Raw genomic sequence first — 24813 nt, forward strand, 5'->3', positions numbered from 1 at the left:
TGGCCTTTAAAAGAGGATGAGACAAATTCATAGAGGAGAATAAGGCTGCCAATAAGGCTAAGCCTGACGGCTATGTTCTCTCTCCACTGTCTGCAGCAATACGCCTCTGAATGCCAGTTGCAGGAGGGGGAGTGTGCCTCTTGCGCTCCAGCCCTGCTTTGACAGGTTTCCCTCTGGGGCACCTGACCCACCACTCTGAGAACAGGAGGCTGGACTAGAGGGGCCCCTGGCCTCATCCAGCAGCCAGGCTCTGCTCATGCTCTTTTGTTTTTAATTCCTCCCCCCAAAACAATACCTTGTGTGATAAGTGAAAATGGGGGTACATGCATTTTTTTTAATGCCCAGAATTTTTTTTTTTTGTGTTGGGATTTCTACACACAGAGATGATTCCATGCAATTAGATGTGGGTTGGGATTTTTTATTTTTATTTTTTTTAAGTATCTATTCATTTAAACATGATATCCAATCCTAAATGTAGTGACATTTGAAGATTTAAAAGCATCTTTGGAGTTTAAAAGCAATATATCCAGAAATGTATTCCTCAATCCTCTGCTACCATTGTGACATAATAATGGCTAGGTTCTAATTATTATTGTCATTTGGACCTGACCTCTGTTTATTAAAAGCACATTTAAAAATCCTTTGATGTGTGCCCACCCCAATCAACAAAAACCCTTTTAAAATGCCTCTCTTTAATCATTTTTGGGATGCTGTACTTTTCTGTGCCACTGTTAGATAGAAGGAAATTTATTAAAATAAGAAAGCGTGGGTTGCATAGATGAAACACACACAAGAGAGAGTGTGTTGTATCCAATGTTGATTACAGCAGACCCACTGAATCCAGGGGAATGAGCGGGTGAGACCAACAGTGGGTCCAACGGTCAAGCAGGTGATTTCTGCACATGCTGTAATTGAAAATGGGGGAAGGGAGGCAGATGGGGCTCATCCACCTGGAAAGGTAGCCCATCTAGGAGAAGGAAAACTCTGATCCTAAACCTCCGCTGTCTTGCAGGATATCCTTGAGAGAAGAAAAGGCTAAGGAGAAAACCCTCCACGGATCCAGAGTGAAATCCCTAAGATGGCTCGATGGCGCCTTGTACGCCTCCTTCCAGCAACTCCTGGAGTTGATGGAAATGTCTTGCTCTGCTTTCCTTTGGACCACACCAGTGACACTGAGGAGGGGTCTTGTTGTCTGAGCAGCCCAGGACTTCCATACAGCCCTGGGGAGGTCACTTGGGGGGCTGCAAACACAGCAAAAACAATGCAGGAGGCCACAGTTACAAGTCCCTGGTCTCTGCAGCCACAGCAGGCGCTGTGATTCTCCAGCGGTTTGATTTCACCCCTGAAGGCACACACTTCCATTGTCTATCAAGACAGATGGATGCCAAGAGCAACAGACCCATTGAAATTCATGGATGTGACTAACATTTGTGTGTGCGTGTGCCCATATATAAGGGACAGGAAGGACCGATGGCCCCGCCTCGCTCTACTTCTGAGGCTTCTGACCCTTGCAGGTTCAACTTACCTGAGCCATCTGCCAAGGCAGCTTCCTCTGGCCCCTGGCGGAAGGAGGTGGATCTTTGCAGGGTCCCTTTGGGCTGATGCTTGAAGATGGATGAGGACAGCTCTTCCAGTGTGCAGCCCAGCAGGTAGGCTGCTTTCTGGGCCCACTCGTGGCGAGCAAACTGCTTCCTCCCAGCTGAAAAGAGGGGAGGGAGGGATGGAGAAAGAGAGAGAGAGAGCATCAGGTCTGAGTCAAGAGAAGCGAAGAAGCTCCCTTGTGCTGGCCCGGTGGGGGTGGGGAAGAGGAGACATTTCTGGAAAGAAGGACCCAAGGGCTCAGCACCATATGCGAGTCAGCACTCGTCCTTCCCCTTGTCCACAGAGAGCTCCAGGCCCCACTCGTAATGTGGGAGGAGGAGCCCAGGAGTGGAGGGGAGAGGAGGGGCCTGCCAGGGACAACACAAGCATCTGATTCTCCACACATGAACAGTGGAAAAGGAATAAAATTCATTAGGTGAGGGATCACGCTTTATCAGGGTTCGGCATGGCACGACCCACTGCTTGGCCTTGTCATCGTTCACATTGTACAGAATTAAAAAGCAAGACGTTGCTGGGGAAGGGAGGGGCGAAAGAAAAGTGAGGGGGCAAAGAGAGAGAGAGACATAATGAAAATGTATTTAGGAGCCTGATGAGGGGAGATTGGAGGTCAACAGCTTAATGCTTCTTGCCAGGCTAAGCATGGCAATGAGCCATTGCAGGACGGGCTGTAGGCAGCCAAGGAAGAAGGGGCTGTGGAGAGAATAGCAGAAAGGCAGCCCTCTCTCCGCCTTGCCAGAACTGGGGGGTGGGAGGTGGGGGAACAACCAGAAACATCACCTGCTGGTGACAGCTACCCAGCTGTCCACCCGCCCATCAAGAAACACAGCTGTGGGAGAGGGTGGCAGAGGATCTGCCTTACAAAGAGAAGGTCCCCGGTTCAAACCTCAGTGGCACCTGCTGGCAGGGTTAGGAGGGATACTCTGCCTGAAACCCCGGAGAGCCATTGCTGCCAGTCAGTGCAGGCGATACTGAGCCAGATGGACTCAGTGCAAGGCAGCTTCCTGTATTCCTAACAGTAAGTGAAGCCATCCCACTCTTAACAGTGGGCCTTCCTGGGGCCACAGAGGAAGGGGCACATCTTCAAAGGTTTCAGCTGGGGTGGGGTTGCCCACCCATAGATATCCAGGGGGAAAGGGATTGTTTCTCCTTTGCACAGGGTGTCATGAAGGACCAGGTGCTGCTCAGAAGTTAGAAGGTGAGGCTGTGCAGGATAGGCCTGGTCCAGCACATTTCGATGCAAAGCAGAAGGGACAGAAGACAATACAAGTTTTTTCGGGGGGGGGGTCAATGATAGCCACACACAGAGGTCCACAGTAAATTATGCCAAGCATTCGAGTTGCTAGACCCACCTGTGCAAAACTGCTTAACACTTGACGTGGGGAAGGGAGGGAGGGGCACCATAGCTGGTTTGAGGTGAAGATGGGAAGGACTGACCACCAGCTGCATGATACATGCAGCCCCTAGGGCATCTGCAGGCAGGTCTGGGGAAGGCTGCCTGCCTGAAAGCCTGGAGCGCTGCTGCCAGTCAGTGCAGGTAATATCAAGCTAGGTGAGACACCTAGCGACCTGATTCGGTATGGGGCAGCTTCTTGGGTTCTTATGTTTTTTAGGGAAAGTGCCATAGCTCAGTGGCAGAGAACCTGTTTCATTCCCCAATGGTAGGGCTGGAAAAGACCCCCTGCCAGTCAGTGTAGAGAGCACTGAACTACATGGACTAATGCAATTAGTCTCTCTATAAAGCAGCTTCCTATGTACAGACAGCCCACCCAACTCCTGCCCCCATGACCATGGCACAGAGGAAGAGGGTGAACTCCCAGGGCCACCTTGGTGGCCCACTTCTAAGGAGGATCTGGGGCAGTGAGCTCACCAGGGGGAGGTGGTAAACGGGACTGAGCTAACCAGCCCTGTGTGCCAGAAGGCACCAAACATGGGTATGGAGGAATGTGGGTGGAGGGGGATGAGGAAGAGAAAGGGCAGAGGGGAGGTGGATTTCATTGGGGGGGCGCAAGGAAAGGGGGCTTTACCTTCGTCGCCGTCTGCATTGCAAAGGGAGCAGCATGCACCATGCAAACACAAAGAGAGGGGAGTTAGAACACAGCTTTGACATAAAAAGGTTCCTGCAGAGACATCAGGTGCAACAAAGGCAGGTGAGGCACACACACACACAAACACACACACACACACACACACACACACTTTCATGAGACAAAAAAACCCATCCCAAAGTTGTGGAGTTAAAGATAATTGCAGAAGGGGTCCAAGATTTCTGGGTTGCATATCACAGTTTGTCTCCACCAGCTAGATGGGAAGGAGCACAGTTCCAGGCGTCAGTGGAGTGGAGTGGAGGCAGGACTGGGGAAGGGACATAGCTCAGGGGTATAAAGCAGCTGCTTCGCATGCAGAAGGTTGCAGGTTCAACCCCCCAATGGCATCTCCCTGAAACCCTGGGGAGCCACGGCTGCCAGACAGTGCAGACAATACTCAGCCAGCCTGACTCAGTAGAAGGCAGCTTCCTATGTTCCTAAGGGAGCAAACCTCTCTCATGGATACAGCATCTGCTTGGCATGCAGAAGGTTGAGGGTTCAATCCCCAACAACATCTCCAGGTAGGGTGGGAGACGCTCCCTGCCTGAAAAGCTGGAGAGCTGCGGTCAGTCAAACATTTTGGTAGACGGAGCACAGGACAGCTTCCTATGTTCCAGAGCAAGGGCCTAAGACCTGCTCGGGATTTTAATATAGAAAGGAAAAGGTTGGTTGAAAAAGAAAAATTGGCCACGGTTCCTTCCTAATGCCATGTGACAAGCAGAGGATCTCGCTGCCGCTGAGGGATAATCACAGGTGATCTAAAACTCAGGGATGAGATGTGGGCTGCCCACCACCGCCATGGCAACCCTGCCTGAAAGACGGGGCTACATCTAAAGCAGAGATGCTGACAGCTCCACGCAACTGACTCACTCATTGCTCAGGGAATAGATTAAATCACAAACACACACCCAAAGAATCAGGTGTTAGCAGCAAGCCAGCCGCTGCAAAACACTACACACACACACACACACACACACACACACACACTGCCCAAAGTGCACGAGGCAGTAGCTGTAGCGCTGAGCCCTGTGATGGACTGCCCTCTCCTGGTTATGTCTGAGTGTGACTGCAGAAAACATGAGGTACCAATTTCTGTTTCCAGAGCAGCGGGCCAGACTTGGAGGCACTGAATCCAAATGAACCCTCTCTTCTTTGGGGCTGATGTGTGGTGGGGAAGGGGCTAATCCATGCAGTTCTTGTGATGTCGCAAAGGAATTTCCCAGCCACCCACTTCCAGAGCAGTTATCAACTTGAAGACAGACCAGCTCTGTCTGGTTGCTCCGCTCCCTCAACTATTAGCTGTCAAGCAGCAATTCCTGCAATGGAGGTCAGAGGGTCAGAGAAGGAGCAAGGTCCAGTCTGGCAACTCTGACGACAGCCTGGCTTCACTTGGCTCCTCCTCCTCCTCTGTCTGAAGCTCTTCCATTCAAACTTCATCCCGCCTCTTCTTCATTTTGACGTCAGGTGATTGACAAGTGGGTCCTCCTGCCCACTTGTCAAAGGGGTGAGGGGAGAGACTGCAGAAAGCAGGATTGCTGCAATGGTGTGCAGGGAGAGCTCAATCCTTTCTGAGGCTGTGTCTCTACCCACTCCACATCTGAGAGTGCATATTGTTCAGCCATGAAGGCATGGGCCATTCACCATCAGCCTAACCTACTTCACAGGGCTGTTGTGAGGATAAAATGGAGAGGTGGAGAAGAGCTCCTTGGAGGAAAAGGTGGGATATAAATGCGGTATTGATAATAAAATAAATGTTAGTTCGGTAAGAAACAACCTCATAGGGGTCCAAGGAGGCTCACGTCTGGCCGAGAGGGGATGAAGGTTTCCCATCCCTGTGTCCTAAAGGGAATCCCAAGCCCAACTCAGCAGCAATGAAGCCACTCCTAGCGCCCAAGCAAGGCAGCTCTTGACGAGCTTGGCCCATTACCTTTGGTGGCTCCTGCAGCCCCCAAGTGATAAACGGCCCCCAGGACAAGCCAGAAGGCTTTCTGCTCCTCACTGGAGATGCCCATCACTTTCATGGCTGCCTGGAGCTTGCTGAACTGCTGGGCGGCCTTCTGCTTCTCCTCCGGCTGCAGCCAACAGGAAATAAATAAAACAAAATACACAGTCAATTGGCCTGCACTAAAAAAAATGGGGAGCCTGTTTATAATTGCTCAGTAAATGGCATCTGCAGTAGGGCCACGTGGGGTAGTTTCCTGTGCTGGCTTAACGGCACAACGGCCAAGATCCACAGGCCCACGGGTGGCCTGCTCAGGGCACAAGCACACACCTGCCCCTGCCTCTTATGGCGAGAGAGTGAGCAGGGAAGCAAGAACAGGGACCCCACACAGCTTTTAATTAAAAATCTGCATGCAAGTCCTCAGGAACAAGGGTAAAAGCTCTTGGTGGTAGGTGACTTTTCCGCTTTGTCCCACAAAGCTAGCCAACCAGAGCGCTTTCACACAGCAGGATTGTTTTTATTTAACAAAATTTATGTACCGCTTACTGGAAGGAAATACCTCCAAGCAGCTTACAATGAACAGTCGCTGAAGATACCAATAAAAAGCAATTTACATAAAGATAAAAGAAAACCAGTCATTATAAAACACTTATACTTGCTAAAATCACATCATCAAGATTACATGCTAAAATTAAAGGCCTCAGCAGGCTTGCTGGGAACAATGAAGCTTTTAGCAGGCACTGAAAACAGTACGGTGCAGAGATCCGAAGTGTTGAGGCTGCCATGCTAAAGGACTGATTTCTGGCAAGGGCAGAATGACTATTATGTGACGCTCAGAGCAATGTCAGCCCCACAGATCAAAGCAGTTAAAAGAGGGCGGAGGTGATCTTTCAAGCAAAGCGGTCGCAAAGTGGTCACGAAGCGTTGAAGGCTTTGCATACTAACAACAATACTGTGAGCCTCTCCCAGTCACTAGCCAGCAACCCGTGCAGACCTCTGATGCCCTCAGCGGCCCAACCGCCCATCAAGAAGGAGGAGAGGAGACATAGCTCAGTGGTAGAGCATCTGTCTTGCAAGCAGAAGGTCCCAAGCTCAATCCCCGATGGCCTCCAGGTAGGGCTGCGAGAGACTCCTGCCTGAGAGTCCTTGCTGCCAGTCAGTGTAGACAATATTGAGCCAGATGGTCTGACTCTAGCTCCACCCCTTCTACGACTGAGCCACCTTACCTTTGACAGGGGTACAATCCCAAAGACGTTGTTTTCTGCCAAGTGGTTGAAATGAAGCTCTGTCCTGGGGGTGGAGGGGAAGAGGACAGAGTCAAGAGAGAGCGCTGGAGGCAGCATCCCAATTCAGAAAGGCCCACTTTGCCCTCCCCCCGGCCCACCCCCTGCACTAAAACAAGGGTTGCCTTGGTTTGCAGGAGCCCTGTGGATTTTGATTTATGTTCAGCTGCCTCCACAGGATGCTTAGAAACTGAAACGATTTGCACATTATTACCCCAGCCAATAACTACAAGATTATCAGGCCCATGTTTTATCACAAAACATCCAAGACCTAAAGGGTTTGAATTGTCCTCGTTTTTCTTTTCTTATGTGATGTTGTAGTTTTTGCACATAAATAAAAATCTTTTTTAAAGCAAAAACAAAAGCTCCATTTGCCAGAAGCAGACAGAATTCCTAAAACCACTCAGGACATCAAGGCCCCTGGTCTGCACTGTCCTGCCCCCTGACTTCAGGGCTGGCTGGGCTGCGGTTAATCAGTGGGGAGAGACCTCCCTTACTTATAGGCACAGAGGCATTTGAATCTATCCAAAACAGATCTGAAGAGGCTGACAAACCCTCCCAAGGCAGAGCTGTGAGACTTGTCTCACCTCAAAGGACGTTTTCATGACAATTTTGGACAGCGGGAAAGAAACACAGGAGGCCAGACACACGTAAGAGGAGCCTGCTGGATCAGGCCAATGATGCACCGAGTCCAGCATCTTCTTCTTACAGTGACCAACCAGATACCTGTGGGAAATCTGCAAGCAAGATTCAAGTACAAGAGCCCTTTCCCCTCCAGTGGCATCCAGCAACTGATATTCAGAAGCATTGCTGGCCTCCAGTTCCCAAGGCAACCCCAGCCAGGAATCTGGGCCCTGCATTTCAGACCAGTTGAAGGTTTCAAGTAGGCTTCAAAGCCACCTTTGAAAAGGCTATCTTGCTTGCTTCCTTCCAACCAAGCCCCAAGCCAGGTGGACACTGCAACACATGCAACCAGGCAGGCGCTGGTCCCTTGAGTTGGGAGCTGCAGCAGCCTCCTTACCGGAGGGCATTGTCTGAACAGGCCAGCAAGTAGTAGAACACGTTGAAGGTGGCCTCATTCGCGGGGCGCTTGGCAACCCTGAGTTTCTCCAGCAGCATCGTCTGAGGGATGCAATCAGAGAGAGAAAAGGTCTGCATGGTACAAGGCCAGAGGGTTCCCACTTTGGCCCCAATAACTTCCTGCAGAAGCCCAGCTCCTACCCCACCTTCTGTCATACTCTCACTTCTGGCTAATTTTGTGAGGCTCAGGACCATCACAGCCATGACAGCATGGCCTACAAGCCCCCTCTTACTTGCAAGCGCAAAAAGGGCTGTAACTCAGTGACAGAGAACCTCTTTTGCATGCGGAAGGCCCCAGGTTCAATCCCCAATAGCATCTCCAGATAGGGCTGAGAAATACCATCCCCCCATGAAACCCTAGATCATAGCTGCCTGTCAGTGCAGACAATAATGAGCTAGATGTGCCAATGGTCTGCCTCCAGAGGAGGAAGTTTTCCACATTCCTATTTAAACCAGCCTTTAATTCAACACCATGAGGGCTGGAATTTCACTTTATTTTTGAGGGAAGGGTGATAGCTCAATGGCAGAGCATTTGTTTTGCATGCAGGAAGTCCCAGAAAGTTCAGTCCAGGGAGGGCTGGGAAGGACCCCTGTCTAAAACCCTGGAGAACGACTGCGAGTAGACAAGTCTTAGCTAGATGGACCAAAAATGTCTGACTCAGGATAAGACAACTACCAGTGCTTACTGCTGCAGGGATACAAGAATGCAAGAACATAATAAGAACCTGCTAGAAGTGTGTGCAACACACAGACACACTCTCTCACCTGCACAGAGGCAGAGGCCACCTGCCCAGCCTGGTCAAAGTCCAGCGAGATTATCTGTGAGAAGCGGGTGGCATTGGCGTTCAGGCTCGTGCCGCTGTTGCCAAAGGCCTCCAGGATGGTGTACAGTGCTTGCCACTTCTCCGCTGCCAAGGCAAAGCAAGGAAAAGCATGCAGGGGCAAACCATTGTTGTGCGTGGGGGCACGCTCACATACGTGTAGATGAACTGGCAAGCATGTGTGTGCACCCCACCCCCACAACCCCAATAGACCGGTCATCATCTCAAGGGGCCGAGAGGGACCCCTTACCTGACTGCATCACCCCTTAGCAGATTTGCCACCCCGCAGACTGTGTGGCACTGTGCCATGCAAGTTGCTCAACTCAAAGCAAGGGACATTTTGAGTGTCAAATAGTTAGCATCCCTGTGAAATGAAGTGCTGGCAGTGTCAATCAGGCACCACCCATCCGGAAAGGAATACGGTCAGATTTCAGAGGAGCTGTCAAGTCAGAGAGAAAAGACAGGATCCTGGCTGCTGGAGGTTGAAGAGACAGGCTAAAAGGGGCACTACAGCAGCACACAGCAACCAGTAAACTAGAGAACAACAACAGGGGTCAGCACTTCTCCAACAAAGAGTAAGCGGAGGGCAGTTGCAGCAGGATTTTGAGAGTGGAGGGACAGGGATAGGAGAGAGACTTAGGTAGCCCAGGGCATGTCGGTTCAGGATCCGCTTGCCTCTTCCATTACACCAGCTCAGTTCAGCTTTGCAAGAGATCCCCATACAGGCCACTGTGAGAAGAAGATGGTCAACTAGATGGGCCCCTAGGCCTGATCCAGCTGCAAGGCTCTTCTGAGGTTCTCTGCGAGATCTGCAAAGTCCACCTCCTTCTTCCTCCATCTGCAATATCTTTCCTCTTAAGAAGAACATAAGAAGAGCTTGGCAGCTGCATCTAGCACAGCACCCTCTTCTCACAGTGGCCAACCAGTTGACCCAACGGGAAGCCTGTCCAGTGTTTCTCGAACTTGGGTCTCTAGTTGTAGTTAGGGATGATGGGAGCTGTAGTCTTCAGTATTGCTCAAATCGGTCTAAAAATAAAACAATGGCATCTCCAGGTAGGGCAGGGAAGGATTCTGCCTGAATCCCTAAAGAGCTATTGTAAGTCAGCACAGAAAATACTGAGTCAGATGGACCGATGGTCGGATAATGAGTTCAGCGTCCCTGAAGGGCCTCCCCTTAAAAACAGGAAGGGGGGATTTGATGGGATGTGGTACCCTCTCATAATGTATGTGACCCAACAATGGAGTCAATATTTTTCCACCTGCCTCTCAAAAATCTACGTAGCTGTATACAATTCCCAAGCATCACTGACTTGAAACAAATGTTGAAACAAACAGACAAACAAAAACAGCACAGGAGGCTTGTAATGTGCTATTTATTGTGAGCCTGTAAAATGACTTCCAACTCTCTTGCGTTTTCGTTGGAATGCTGGAGCTATGTTTTCCTTTGGTTAGTGTACCACATCCTGTTTGTTCACTTGTTTGCTTTTCACACACACACACACAAAAATCAATTGGATTCAAATATAAAGTCTGGAAATCTGTTCAGGCCAATATCTCTGTTATGTTAGGACATTGTACATCCTAGTCATTTCTACTTGGTTATCTAAAATATGTTACTTTGAAAAATACTGTTAACCTTAGAACTGCTTCTAAAACTGTCATAGCTAAATGGAGGGAGGGGAGCACGTCTCCTTCTATATCCGAATGGACTGAGGAAATTTGATCTATGATTAAGTTAACACCACAGAAGAGTACATAGGAACCAGCCTAACAGATTTATGGAAAAATTGGCATCTTTCATAATGTTTTGGAGCAGTAAGCTTCATGATATGCTGCTTTCAACCTGCTGTAAAATTGAATTTGTTTACTCTTGGTTTCTTTTCTTTTCTTTGCTAATAAAAATAATTGTTAAATTCCAACAAAGACATTTATTTTGTTAAAGAAACAGGGCGAGAGCTTGGTGTGCTCCTCGCTGTTTGGTGGCATGGCTTCCCTTGAACATCATTTCAGTAGAAATGTCCTCATTTTCACCTGCTTTCCCAAGGGCTGCCCCCACCCCCAAGGGCCTCTAGAAGGAGCCGAGGCCACTGCTGGCCACACACCCACCTGAGAAGACCTTCCCGGAGCTGCCAGCAACTGTGGCCAAGTACTGGACCAGGTGCTGGCAATTGGTGGTCTTTCCGCTGCTGCTGCTCCCCAGCAGAACGATGGACTGGTCCTGGCGGCTCATGAGCATGTTCCGGTAGGCGGCCTGGGCCACGGCGTAGATGTGGGGGGAGGTGTCCTCCTTGCGGCAGCCCTTGAACATGTGCATCACCTGGAGGAAGCGGCAGCATTAAGCGCAGCATCGGAGAGGCAGCCAAAGGGCAAGGGGGAGAGGAGAGGCTGGGGGGATTAAAGCAGGCATGGCTTCTGGAACTGGGAAACAGGAGCCCCAGAGAGAAGGGGAGAGAGAGGCTGTAGCTCAGTGGTAGAGCATCTATTTGGAAGCAAAAGGTCCCAGGTTCAGCCCCCAACAGCATGTCCGGTTCAAAAAGGGGGTCTTCTGTTCTTATTAGACACTTTAACAACAAAAAACAAACTCAAAGCTGCTTACAAAAATGATTATGAAACAAGGATATACATCCTAAAATATCTAATGGCAATTGTGGTTTTAAAGCTTTATTGTAAGCCACCGCCGTCACACACACACACCCCGATAATGTATTTCAAGAGTGGGGGGTGTAAATCTAAATAAGAATTAATGATGGATTTAGGGATGCTACCCAGCTGTGCTGCTATCACGCCATGTTATCAATCTGGTCTATTGATCAACACTAACCAGATGTCGATTTTTAAATCTCTATTCTTTGAGCTACCAATAAAAATGTGGTCTATAAATTTCAGTACACACAGACGGACAAACAAACAGCATGAGTGACGCACTGCAGAGAAGATTCTCCTCACTACATCTGTGAGGAGTCAGTCATTTTGTGGGGCAGCCCTGCACTTTGGAACTCCTTGCCTACTGACACCAGACAGGCACTCTCATTTCAGTGTTTTAGGTGCCTAAGGAACACTCTTTTGCTTTGGAAAGCCATTAAGTTACCCACATCTGTTTTAAAGGTTCTGTTGATTTTGCCTTTGTTGATGGTTCTATGCAAATTTGTTTCAATGGTAACTATTTTAAATGTTTTTAATTCACTTCAGGTTTCAGCTGTGTTCTCCTATCTTATTCGTACACCACTTGGATAACTTTTTATTTATAAAAAGTTTTTAATCAAGCGAAGGGCTGTAGCTCAGTGGAAGAGAAGCTGCTTTGCATGGAGAAGGTCCCACATTCAAGTATGGGCTGGGAAAGATGCCCTCCCTGGAAAGCCCCTGCCAGTCAGTACAGCAAACGTGATCCGTGCGGGAGGCATGTTCGCAACCCGCAGCGCCGCGTCTGCACATGTGTGGGTCGCGGTTTGGCGCTTCTGCACGTGTGCAAAGCACAATTTAGCACTTCTGCACATGCGCTAGCGCCGAAACCCGGAAGTAACCCAGTCCGGTACTTCCGGGTTTTGGCACGTCCGTAACCCGAAAACGTGCAACCTGAAGCGTCTGTAACCTGAGGTATGACTGTACAGACTATAATTAGCTAGATGGACCAATGGTCTGACTCAGTATAAGGAAGCTTCCTACATTCCTAAGCAGTTTATGCATTTTCTAAGTAAATAACAGAACTCTGCAGTCCCACCTGGGGAGCAAAGAGTGGCTTTAACAGGGGCACTTTGAGCCTTCAATCGTCTCCACTGGGGGGATATCAAAGACCATTGCCCCCTCTCCTCTCCCAAAGGGAATATCCAAAGTTATGGCCAGCCCCAACAATGAGGAACAACATGGGAGGGAGCATTTACAGCTACCCCACCCCCTACTTCTGGAAGCCTTGCAAGTTGCAGCAGGAGAGGGACTGTGAGAAACCCACCAAGGGGGAGGGTGTTTCTAGAACCAAGGTGAAACTGTCAAGCTCCCTTGTTATTTCTGCTACAGCCAGGAAGTATTGTGTGGTTAATGAAATCCTGTTATATTTACAGTCCTGAAATGTGTTTCCCCCCTGTATGTTGTTATATTTGCTATCACGCTGCTGTTTTGTTATTTATTAGTTAATTGTTTTTGCAATGGTCGATTCTGGGATACATTCCTCTTTTCTTTGTTGTAAACTGCTCTGAGCAGGATTCTTTCCTCTTGGGAAAGCAGCATACAGACGAAGTGAGGATCAAGCAAAGAAATGAATGAGCGCCCGCTCTGCCAACCCGCTCCATCCTACCCGGCCGCAACACTCACCTTCTCAGAGTACATGGATGGAGAGCTGAGAGGGTTGATGACCACCATGTTGGGCCCGGCGTAGGTGTGAATGAGGTTCCCGCCATAGCGCTGGCGGAGCGTGTGCAGGACGCTAGACTCATTGAGATACACAAGGCTGGCCAGGTCCTCCACGCGGTCGCACGACGGAGGGTTGGCCTGGGCAGAGAGAGAGAGGGAATGTCGTTAACCTGGGCAGGACAAGGAGTCAATCCAGCTTTGGCTGCAGGCGAGATGCAGCTGGCGCAGCCACCACGCCTACCTTTTCCACGTCGTCTTCATCCACCTCGAGCTGTGCTCCATCATAGTCCAGTTTCACCTTGACTTTCCCCTCGGGCAGAAGGCCGGCAGCATCAGTCTTCAGCTGGCTTGCTGTGTGGGCAGGGAAGCAGGACACAAGGGTCAGTTGTATGAAAGAGACACAACACACATGGAGGGAAACCTCAGAGGTAATGTGATGCTGCCACCTAGTGGCCCAACCAAACACAAAGTGCTTTCCAGGACGAAAGATGTGCCCTGCTGGATCAGGCTAATGGCCATCTAGTCCAGCATCCTGTTCTCACAGTGGCAGACTAGGTACCCATGGGAAGCCTGCAAGCAGGATCCGAGCAGAAGAGCACTCTCATTTCCTGCATTTTCCAAAAACTGGCATTCAGAAGCATTGCTGCTTCCGACCCTAGAAGCAGAGCGCAGCCCTTGTGGCTAGTAACCATTGATAACCCTCTAGAGCCTCCATGAATTTGTCTATCCTCTTTAAAGCCATCCAGGTTGGTGGTCATCAATGCCTCTGTGGGAGCAAGCTCTATAGTTTAACTATGCACTGGCATGAAGGCAAACATGACATGAAGGCCGGCAACACTGTGTGGGGATCCCTTGCAGACAGTCACAGCGCCCGGAGACAGTCAGCTCCTGCATCCCTAGCAGTGACCAGAGGAGGAGTGACCCCTGGGAGGAGCACAGAGAGAAGAAACACCCTGGTGCAGCAGCAGCAGTAGCACTGGATGCCTTCATCTGCCCCTGCTGCAACAAAACATGCCTCTCCCATACCGGTCTCTACAGCCACAGTAGGCGCTGTAACATTCCAACAGTTTGACTTCGCCCCCAAAGGAGAACTGCTCCACTGTCTCCCGAAACAGACGTATGTCAACAGGAGCAGTGTGAAGATTCAAAAAATCTGTCCTGAATCTTTCCAACATTTAGCTTCATTGGATGTCCATGAGTATTTTGACAGGGGGATGAAAACTCAATTTCCCAAGCTAGTAACCATCAAAATATCCCCCTTCAGTTACCTGCTGCTTTCATCGAGCAGCAACCCACAGTTCTACTATTTTGAAATAGAATTTCCCTTCGTTCCTCTCTGTGCTATTTATATTATCCTCCAGCACACGGCCCCTTCAACAAACACCTCATCCCAGCCCCACATTGCTGGTGGGAACTGGGGGTAGCTGGGGACAGGAAGCCTCTCTGGAAGGTTGAGCTCAAGTCATGAAAAGGAACCCACCCACCTGAACAACTGACCCCCACTTACCTAAGGAGAAGCCATCCTTGTGGACCAGCCACACTTTATCCGTCTCATACCAGGCCTCCTCGGCTGCAATTTGTTCCTCCGTCTTGGCCTGTGGGAATGGGGAGGTGGGTGGACAAGAAACAACTGGAGTCACTACACAGGCCCTCAGACAGAACAGGGCAGGGGGGGGGGAGTTCTGCCCACTTCAGCCCAGCTCCATTTAGGCTGCATACATACCGTACATTTAAAGCACACATCTTCCCCCAGCGAATCCTGGGAAATGAAGTTTACCTGTCACAGGACTACAGCTCCCAGGATCCTTTAGGGAAGCTGTGTGCTTTAAGTGTATGGTGCGTGCACAGCCTTCCTCACAGAACTTTCCTGCTCCTATCTTGCACTTTGCACAGGCCCACCTGCTCTCCTGCCTGATGCACAGAACCCACAAGACTCCCCCTCCCTCAGACATGTCACAACCAGAACCGTCACCATCACCACTGCCAAAGCTCAACTCTGATCAGGCCGGCTGGGTTCAACCTCCAGAGGGGTTAAATGTGCAGCCCCCCCTCCCCAAAGCGAGCAAGGCAGCTCCATGAAAAGAGCAAAGAGCATGCGGCATGCGGCACTGCCCCCCCTCCCCAAACCGACACACACACACAATCAAAACTCCAGAGGTGCAGACAGAACAAGGCGAGGAGAACGGTGAATGGAGCATGCAAAAAACCCCAGCTTGAAATGGACGAAGTAAACCAGGGGCCCTTTACATGGGGAACCTTTGGCTTTCCAGATGCTGCAGAAGCACAACTCCCATCAGCCCCAGCAAGCCTGGCCAAAGGCCAGGGATGTAGAGAGTTGTACTTCAGCAACAATAGGAGGGAACCAGGTTGGGGAAAGGCTGGCCTATGGTCACAGGCCCTTGCAGCTAGGAGAGTTGGGGAAGCAACAACTGGAAGGCCATCTCGAAGTGTGGGGTTGGGCAGGAGAAACCATCCAAGAATGGATTCTGTTGGGGTAGTAAAGCAGAATAGGGTCACCTGTTCAAATCCCAGAAAAAAACCTGAAAGTTCACTGGGTGGGCTCTTTCAACCGGCTTTATGGGACTGCTGCAAGAATGGGGATAGGGATGAGCATGAGAAGGATGAGGATGACAACATGTGTCTCACCCACAATCCCTGGAAAGGTACATCATTATATCTATAATGGCTTCCCTTGATCCAGAGACCATCTATGGAGGACGGACTCAGAAAAAGAAATCCCCTTCATGGAACCACACACAAATCCAAGGCAGCTTTCTTCACCCACACCAAGCACAACCCTTCCCCTCCCGCCACAGACGCCCACAAGCAACAAGAGTTGTGAATGGAGCAGCCAAACCTGCGGCCGAGAGACAGCAGAGGCCAGCCCAAAAGCAGCTGCGGGGGCATCGTCCGCCTGAGCCTGTGGGAGCTGACAGGAAGGGAAGCAATGTGGGCCAGGTTAATCTGGATGCCCGCCTCCAGGCAAGATCAGGGTGGGTGGGGGAACCAGCAGCACCATACTACCTCCACCCCCCACAAAAAGGGAACACCTGGCTCTGTAGTCTCCCTCTCTGCCATGCTATTAGCCCTGCCATGAGAAAAGGGAAACTAAGGCGTGGAGAGAGGAAAAGTCTACTTGGCAGCATATAAAGAGAGCAGGTTCCCTGAAGCAATGAAGGTCGCAGCTTGCTCCACCCTGAGCCAACCTTCCAAACCCTCAGGGATAGCTGCCCCCAAGTGAAAGGGTGCCACCACCAATCGACCAAATGTGTGCACCTTTGTAACATCATAATAGGTGGGACACCAAGGGTGGATTCCGAGACACAGGCCATTCACAGAAAGCTGCCTTATACTGAGTCCAACCCAGTGGCCTATCTAGCTCAGTATTGCCTGGCAGCCTCTCACCAGCACTTCAGGTAGGGCGTCTCTCAGCCCTACCTGGAGATGCTGGCTTCTGCATCAAAAAGTGGGCACTCTGCGCCACAGAGCTACAAGCCTTCCCCCAACTTTTGTTAGTCACTATCGTTAAAACAGAAGCCCCATGTTTGAATCCACTGGAGGCTGCTGCCACCCACCCTTCAGTGCCAGATCCTGAAAAGAAACAACACAGGGTGTCTCTTGCCTTCGTATTCTGCTTGTGAGTGCCAAGAGGCACCTGGAAAGCAGAACGCTGAGCCTCCCAGCTCACCTGCATGGTCCTGGTCTCTGCTCTTCCCCTTTGGTCCTCACCCCGCGCCCCCAAATAGTCCACCTGTATGCAATTTTCCTCCCTGCTGGCCTTTTCTCTTTTGTTTGCCTCCCTTTCCATTGAAAGGTAGTTTGGTAAGCTCCTTGGGGCAGGGACCCAAAGGCTACTCTGTAGAAGCGCTGCCTACATGTGCTGCTGGCAGGGTAACACGAACAGCGGGCAGCATGAAAGTAGAGAAAGGTTGTTGCTAATGACTCTTGAGGGCTAAGAAATAATCATCAAGTTGAGGATGAGTCTTCCCCACCCACCCACTGACTTTCAGGCCAGGCCAGACCAATAGCTGAACCCTGGTGTTTTTTCCTCCTCAAACGGCTGGGCTCCCCCCCCCCCATTTCCCCAACCCTCACTTGTGTCACCCAGAGCTCTCTGTCCCATTTCCACAGTAAAGCAACTCACCAGGGCTCTAAGCTGGGGCCCGGATTGATCCGTCAGGGGAAGGGGAAGGATCCGGACAGTGTCACTTTTGGATGCTGAAAGTAGGTGGCCTTTTGCCCCTTCCGAGAGAAGCGGCCCCACTTCCCATGATGCCAGCAATAGCTTTGGCATGTGACATGGAGGCTTCCACCCCTGCCCCACCCTGCTGCTGCTGCCCCCTCCCTCCCTCCCTCCCCAACGCCCGCCCAGCCGTGTGCAAACAAGTCATCTCTCTCGTCTAGCATGATGGAAAGGGGAGGCCCAGGCCGGATGCCAAGAGGTGAATAAAGCCTTACACTCCAGCACGTGGCGCGAGCACACACATCAACCCAGAGGCAGACGGGAGATAGAAGGGGGTCCTCCGGCGCGCTGGGGTACAGTACCTGGGGGAGTGCAGCCGTGGTGGTCACAGGCTCCGGCTAACCCAGGAAAGGAGAGAGAGGAGAGAAAAAGAGAGACAGAGAGAGAGAGAGAGGTAAGCTGTAAAGTCAAGGGACCAGCAGCGAAGAGGAGAAGGGTGTCTCACCTACAAGCAGCAACAAGGAAAGACAGAGGCAGCAGAACCCTCAGCAAGTCTTCTGTGGCCTCCAGCAATGGCAGGGACCAGCCAAGCTCACTTTGCCCAAGACCCACCCAACAGTCTTGAAGATCAGCAAGGCAGGACCACTGGAACCCAAGCATCATGACACTCTAGGTGGAGCTGTCTTGCCAACCGGTTAAGAGTGTTGGACCAGGACCTGGTAGAGAACAGAGTTCAAATCCCCCACTCGATCGTGAAGCTCCCTGGTTGACCTTGGGGGGGGGGGGTCAGGCACTGCCTCTCAGCCTAACCGACCTCATAGGGTTGTTGTGGGGATTGAAGGAGGAGGGGAAGAATGTCATATGCCACCTTGAACTCCTTGGAGAAAAAGGTGAGATATCAATGTGAATCAATAAATATTGGTCTGGACTGGGGGGGGTGGGGAAATCTCGACCAATGGCTAGATAGCCAATGCTGGTGTCTGTAATGCCAATGCAACATTTAAAGCCAAGCAGGCAAAGTTATTACAAATATTTATTACATTTCTATACCACCCTTCATTCGAGGATCACAGGGTGGTTTACCATATAAAAACACAAAATACATATACTGTAGTAAAAACCAAAACAATATTCCCCCCCCCCAAGACATAAACTTTTTAAAAGGCCATAGATTATTTAATTAGCCAAAGGCCTGGGAGAAGAAGAATGCTTTTCTCTAGCACCTAAAAATGTGTAATGAAGGCAGTTAGTTGTTCAGTTTAGGGTTTGGGGGCTAGTGGCCACAATCCCAAAGCCAGCCAGGTTCTGCCCCTCATTCTCCAGGGAGTGGAGTTTTTGAAATCAAAAGCTGGCAGCCCTAAGAGGCAGCTGCAGCCAAGAGATGGCTTTCCCCAGGTGGGCCAACACTGCAAGAGTACAAGCAGAAATGGACCATGCCACCTTAGCTGCTCATTAGAGCTTCTATAAGCCACCTGACCAATCCAGTGTCTGGCTTAGGAGAATATATACCCAGTTCTGGCCCTATACTTCAAACCTCCTCCTGCCAGCCCAGAGGCCATACTTTAGAGTGCTGAGAATCAGGCACCGTTTACCCAGGTGAGGTTCATGTTGCATGGGGCAAAGGTACAACACTCTGGTCACAAAGACCCTCTGAACACAAACATGAAAGCCTTTGAATGCCAAAATCATGTGCTCTGTTATGTTAGTAACACAGTGGCCTACATTTTCATACAAATCTACGTCAGTCAAGGTAGGTGTGTCCCAATATAAGTTAAGGAGGACACTTCAGACAGAACAGGAAAAAACTTTTCCCCAGAGAGAAATCTGGGAGGTGCCTACACATCTGTGCATCCAGAGGTGGGAAGATCTCAGAATGATCTGCAGTAATTCAGCAAAGATTTCTGACTCCCAAAGGTTTAGCAATAGAAGCAACGAAATAATTCCCACCCCACTTTCCCAATGCCACCCAAAATGATAGGGCTGAAAATAATATCAGGGTAGCCTGGAAATGATTTTTGTTCAGAAGCGCTGTGAGTTGAGCTGAGCTGAGTTGTGGTGGTACTCAAAAACAAATTGCTAGGCTAGGAGCTCTTTTGCACCTGGCTCCAGTTGGTGGATCACAGAGTCCTAGTAAAAGAAGGAAGTTGATCCCGCAAGCCTGAATTCTGCGCACCCCGACCCCATGTGGTAACAGACATCTGTGTGGTGAGCCTCTTTGGTCGCCAGAGACTTTGCATAAATAAACACACATATTCACTACACAACCACCACCACCCCAGGTTTCTCCCTGCCCCAGAACACAGGCCTTCAGCAAAGGCACAACAGCAACAGCAATGCACACAGGCAAAGGGGGCCCTACATGCACCTCCAGCTCAAGACACACCTGCTGGGTGGTTTCCTCTCCAGGACTCAGTGAAGGCGGAGACTTCTCTGCTGGCTTTGCTGTTTGGGGCTTCTCCTTGGAAGGAGTCTAGATGACAGAGGTCATAACTGTATTTAAGGAACCCAGTGATGCATACTTACACACACACACACACACACACACACACACCCCTTATGTGTCACGTGGATGCAATGAAGCTCAGGCTAGATTGAAGACAGGCATAACAAGTGGGATTTTTGTAAATTGCTTAGAGGTTCTATTTACAAACAGGCAGTATATAAATTTTGTTAAACAAACAAAAAAATAAAGGAGTGGAGTCACTCTGGGCCCATCTTCACTGAACACATTTAATTCCCATGTTTATTCTAGGGTTAAATTTAGCAGGGGGTGTTGATGGTGGATCAGGCCGGTGGCCCATCTACTCCAGCATCCTGTTCTCACAGTGGGAAACCGGCATTCCAGGTTTCAAGCGCTCTCGCCTCCTATGGCTTCCAGCAATTGATATTAATGCCTTCAACTGTGGATGCAGAAGACAGCCATGCTATGGCTTCTCCACTCCTGTCTCCTCAATGAATCTAAAAAGCACTACAGCTTTAAAATGCTGGAAAGCTCCACTTTTCAACCCAAATTTTGCAACCTGAATACTGATATTTATACACTCTGATATAATCTGCTTAGATTTCCCCTGAGGGGAAGAAACTATTAAAGACCCTCCACAGACAGCTTACAAACCCTGCTCAGCTGTCCTCCAGTTTTTGAACTTCCACCCAGAATCACCTGCTCATGTTCAAGCTCATCTTTGCAACTCTAAGAGACAGAAATGGGTTTCATGTGTGCTTGAAATGAAGGCGAGGAGCCTCATGGCATGGTCAAAGTGGCACATGGGCTGTTAAGCACACCAATCAGAAGCTGCCCTAAACACCAAAACAGCTGCCTGGTGGGGGCGACACAGGGTGGGGTAAAGAGAGAGAGCACAACACACTCCCCGAGAGAAAGAAGAGCCTCGCTGTGGCAGGACTAGCAGCACACTCCATGCATTGAGGACCCCCTCCAGACTCTGGGAGCCAAAGTTCACTGCCCGCCCTGCCCAGGTGAAGAACACAAAGGCACTCTGCACATGCTCAGATGCTGGCCTCGTGCGCCCGCCAAGCTGCGGTGCTCATGCACTAGTACCTTATTCGCAGTGGTGGCTTTCTGTATTGCCAGCTTCGCTGGAGCCGCAGGAGGCCCCTTTGGCACCTGACTCCCCTTTGTGTCTGTGGCCTTCCCTTCCGCAAGAGGCGGGGTCTTTGTCTTCTCTGGGGGCTTCTTCTCCTCCTCTTTCTTCTCTGGCAGCTTGGCACGGGGCCGATGCTCTCTGGTCCTGCCTCTCGACATCAGGCTCTTGAGCCCCACTGAGAGGTCATCCTTGGGGGCTGCCTCCTTGGGCTCAGACTTCAAGGAAGAGGGTGGCCGAGGGGATGGAGAGAGCACCCTTGCAGGTGGGGGCTGGACCTTTGCAGGAGGCTTCTCCTCCTTCTTGCTTGGCTCCGTGGACTTGACATCTCGTCCCGGCTCCTTGGAGCCCCCAGAATCCTCCCCTGGAAGCACTTTCCGCACCACCTTCCGCACCACCCTCACCACTCTCTTGCGGGAGAGGCCCTGGGCATCGTCAGCAGGTGGCTCGGGCTGAGTCGATGAGCCCGCTCCTTGGGAGCCCTCCAGGCCATTCATGGCTTGGCCGGGAGGGCGGGAATGCTGGGTGTCCCCGTTGAGCAGCGGCTCTGGGCTCTTCACCTTCCCAGGGGGCTCTGGGCTCTTCACCTTCCCAGGGGGCTCTGGGCTCTTCACCCTCCCAGGGCGTTCTGGGGGCTCTGGGCTGCGGGGGTTCCGGGGGTCCTCCTTTCCTGCACTCTGGACATCCAACTATAGTTGCAGATACATTAAGATGTTGTGAGGAGAGCAGGCCCCCAAACAATGCCATGGTAAGGCAGCAGCGACCAGCCAGGCGCTGTGCTGGAGAGTCCAAGTCCAGCCCTTCCACTCCTCCTCCCCACTCAAGGGTTTGCATTCACACAACAAGGAAGAAGCTGCCATCCTCAGATTTCCCAAGCAGAGAATCCAATGGGATCCCTGGTTCCTTCCCAACAGCAGGGACAGCCCTGCCCATCCAGAGGGTTAGTTTGGCTTCTGACATGCAAAAAGGCCAGGAAAAGTTTGTGTGGAGTGGGCAGAAGAGAGTGCTAATCACAACGAACAGCTGCAAATAAGCAACTGGCTGAGCTGGAGGAAGAGGGCACAGGTGGGGTTCTGGAAGCGAAACGAACATGCCGCCAAAAGGAACGGAAGTGGAGTCTGCTGCAAACGGATTTATACACAGCATAGTGGCTACAACCCAACTCATCATCTTTGCTTGTGTTAGCATCACCTCTGGTATACAGAGGGCCCACTTATGTCCAAGCCATTCGTGCATTAAGAAAAACCCTGACTAGTTATGCACAAAATTATATGGAAAAAATGCATGGACAGTACGTATGGAAGAGTCAAGCCCCTTTCTATGCTAGCTCTCCGAGTCTTTTTGCTCCAACCTCAGAAGTTTGGGGGAAGGCAGCAGGGTTAGGCCCACCAAGGATAAAAGCTTGAGCTTCCGTAGCTCAGTGGTGGAGCATCTGCTTTGCATGCGTAAGGTCCCAGGTTCAATCCCCAGTGGCATCTCTAAGCATCTAGAAGAGTTCCCTGCCTGAAACCCTGGAGAACTGTGGTCAGTCAGCGTAGATCAACCTTCTTCTACCTTGGGTCACCGAGTTGTTGCTGGACTAGCTTCCTATGTTCTAGAGCAAGGTTTCCCAAACTTTGGTCTCCAGTTGGTTTTGGACTACAATCCCCATCATCCCTGACCACTGATAGCAGTCAACTTTTCCCTTTTCTTGCGAGGAATCCTATTCGGAATAAGGGAATTTCCCTTAAAAAAGGGAAAACATTGACAGCTATGCCACTGGCGCTGCTAGCTAAGGGTGATGGGACTTGTGGTCCAAAAACAGCTGGTGACCCAAGTTTGGGAAACCCTGTTCTAGAGGAAAGGTTACTTCCAAAGGGCATTCCCAGGAATGAGAAAATAACTGATTCCCCCCTCCCACATCCCTGCAAAACCCTCTGCCCACAAGTCCTTTTCGTAAAGCATCCATCCACACAGCCAAGACTTTGCAGACTCATCTCAACCCACAGTGTAGCGGCAGCACAGACCAAAGCTCTGCAGTGAGACTGGATGGAAACAAAAGTACAAGGAATCAGCTTCCCAGGATAAACTCACCTTGGGGGTTGGGGGGGAGGGGAAACCCTACCCTTCAGGCCCCAGCCTAAAAAGAGAAGTGGGTCAGGAAAAGGGTGGCATTTTTAAAAAAAAGCAGCAGGGAAGGCGCCAGTCAAGGCTGTTCCCCTCCAGATGCCCTTCCTTAAAGAGATTTCTTTCAAGCCAAAAAGCAGCCACTGCATCAATTCTGTACTCTCCGGAACAGAGCGGGTCTTGTCGTTCTTGGACGAGCTTCTGGCCTCTGCTGAGTGGGCGAAGGCAACACTCAGCAGCCCCAAGATGAGAAAGGAAAGCTGCAGCAGAAGGGGAAGGCTGCCAGGGTACAGGATGAAGAGAAAGAGGGAGAGGGAAGACACTAGTAGGCAAAGCCGAGCAGCTGGCTCCTTGCTTTAGAACAAAGGAGGAAAGCAGGGCAGCTGAGCAAGGGGAAGCTTCTGGGTCTGTCTTCAGGAGCAGCTAAAGGAAGAGGAGGCGGCAGGCAGCATAGCTAATGGCCACTGGGCACTAGACCTAGGATGGATGGCCCAAGGCCAGGTACGGCAAAAGGCTTGCTGGGGAGAGTGGAAGCAGGGGTGCTGCTGTCATTAAAAAGTTCCAGCTCGCCTTCTGAGCCATGGCTCGGCAAGAAAGGTGCCACTTTTGAACACTGAAATGAGAAGAGGTTATTGACCAGGGCAGAGAAAGACCTGAGGTAAAGAGGCTACGAGCAGGACTCCGCAAAATTCTACATCAATGGTAACCCAAATTCTGCAAAGCTAAGTGCCACGACCTGTGCAAAACGTGCAAGTTAAGCAAATGTGCATGGTTTGCTTTATTTATGCGCAATTTAATTCTGCATTTTTGCTGTTCTGAGTAATTAGTTCTGCTTCTGCTCCACGTCCTTAAATTGGAGCATCAACCAGGGAAGGGGGTAGGAATTGGACACTTAATTGAGTTCACAAGTCCCATCCTCACTCCCTTAATTTTAGGCAAACTGTTTCTTCCTGTTAGCCTTTTATAGATGGCAGCTAAGGGGGCCATCACAAAAGGGTTTGCTCTCTCCCCCACACCAAACACTCTGTAATTTAAGTTCTGTACCTTAAATATATTAAAACATAAAACAACAATGCCAATGCTCTTAACAAGCAGAACAGGAGCATATTAGGAATGTATGAAGCTGCCTTATACCGTGCCAAATGATTGGTCCATCTAGCTCAGTATTGTATACACTGACTGGCAGCAGATCTCTTTGATTTGATTTGATTTGAGTTTCTACTGAAATGAGGCTGCATTTTAATGTTGTATTTTAACCTTGTTTTTAAGTTGTATTTTAATCAATTGTTTTTATACTTGGTGTTAGCCACCCTGAGCTCTGTCTTGGCTGGGGAGGGTGGGGCATAAATAAAATGTATTAATTATTATTATTATTTAGAACTTTCAGGCAGCCGGCGCTCCTACTTGAAGATGCCCGGGATTGAACTTGGGACCTTCCATGTGCAAGGCAGTTGCTCTACCACTGAGCTGTGAACTTCATATATTCAGAGCCCTGAATATAGATCAAAACAGATAAGCTCCTGAAACCATTTCCAATGGTTTGAACTGGGGGGCTCACAAAAGTTTTGGAGGTCTAGACGAGAGAGGGTCTGAGATACTTCTGCCCACCCACTCACATTTCTCCTAGCTATTCAAGGCCAAATATTGGTGGCACATATGTCAGGGATTCTTTAGTTGTGATTCCTACATTGCAGGGGGTTGGACTAGATGACCCTCGGGATCCCTTCCGGTTCTACAATTCTATGACTCTGTTGTTCTATTCCCCCCTA

General features: G+C 50.3%; 1 protein-coding gene across 14 annotated transcripts in view; it reads right to left on the minus strand.

Annotated features, from left to right (window-relative positions):
* The window catches only part of MYO18A (myosin XVIIIA), a 141826-nt gene that overhangs the window by 71346 nt on the left and 45667 nt on the right, over window positions 1–24813 (minus strand). For 5 of the 14 annotated variants that reach the window (XM_082201635.1, XM_082201634.1, XM_082201641.1 and 2 more), the window contains exons 3-13: window positions 17615–17737; window positions 14664–14751; window positions 13398–13507; window positions 13118–13294; window positions 10919–11129; window positions 8757–8899; window positions 7933–8033; window positions 6855–6918; window positions 5614–5758; window positions 3627–3638; window positions 1526–1699 (exon numbers count right to left, since the gene is read on the minus strand). In XM_082201635.1, the coding sequence (XP_082057761.1) occupies window positions 1526–1699; window positions 3627–3638; window positions 5614–5758; window positions 6855–6918; window positions 7933–8033; window positions 8757–8899; window positions 10919–11129; window positions 13118–13294; window positions 13398–13507; window positions 14664–14751; window positions 17615–17737 (1348 nt within the window). Of the gene's footprint in view, window positions 1–1525; window positions 1700–3626; window positions 3639–5613; window positions 5759–6854; window positions 6919–7932; window positions 8034–8756; window positions 8900–10918; window positions 11130–13117; window positions 13295–13397; window positions 13508–14663; window positions 14752–17300; window positions 17450–17614; window positions 17738–19722; window positions 19810–20895; window positions 21628–24813 lie in introns of those variants that run through there. The other 9 variants (XM_082201638.1, XM_082201636.1, XM_082201632.1 and 6 more) reach the window with 7 other exon arrangements.

This window comes from Podarcis vaucheri (assembly GCF_965113315.1).
Source record: "Podarcis vaucheri genome assembly, chromosome: 15".
NCBI classification, from domain to species: Eukaryota; Metazoa; Chordata; class Lepidosauria; order Squamata; family Lacertidae; genus Podarcis; species Podarcis vaucheri.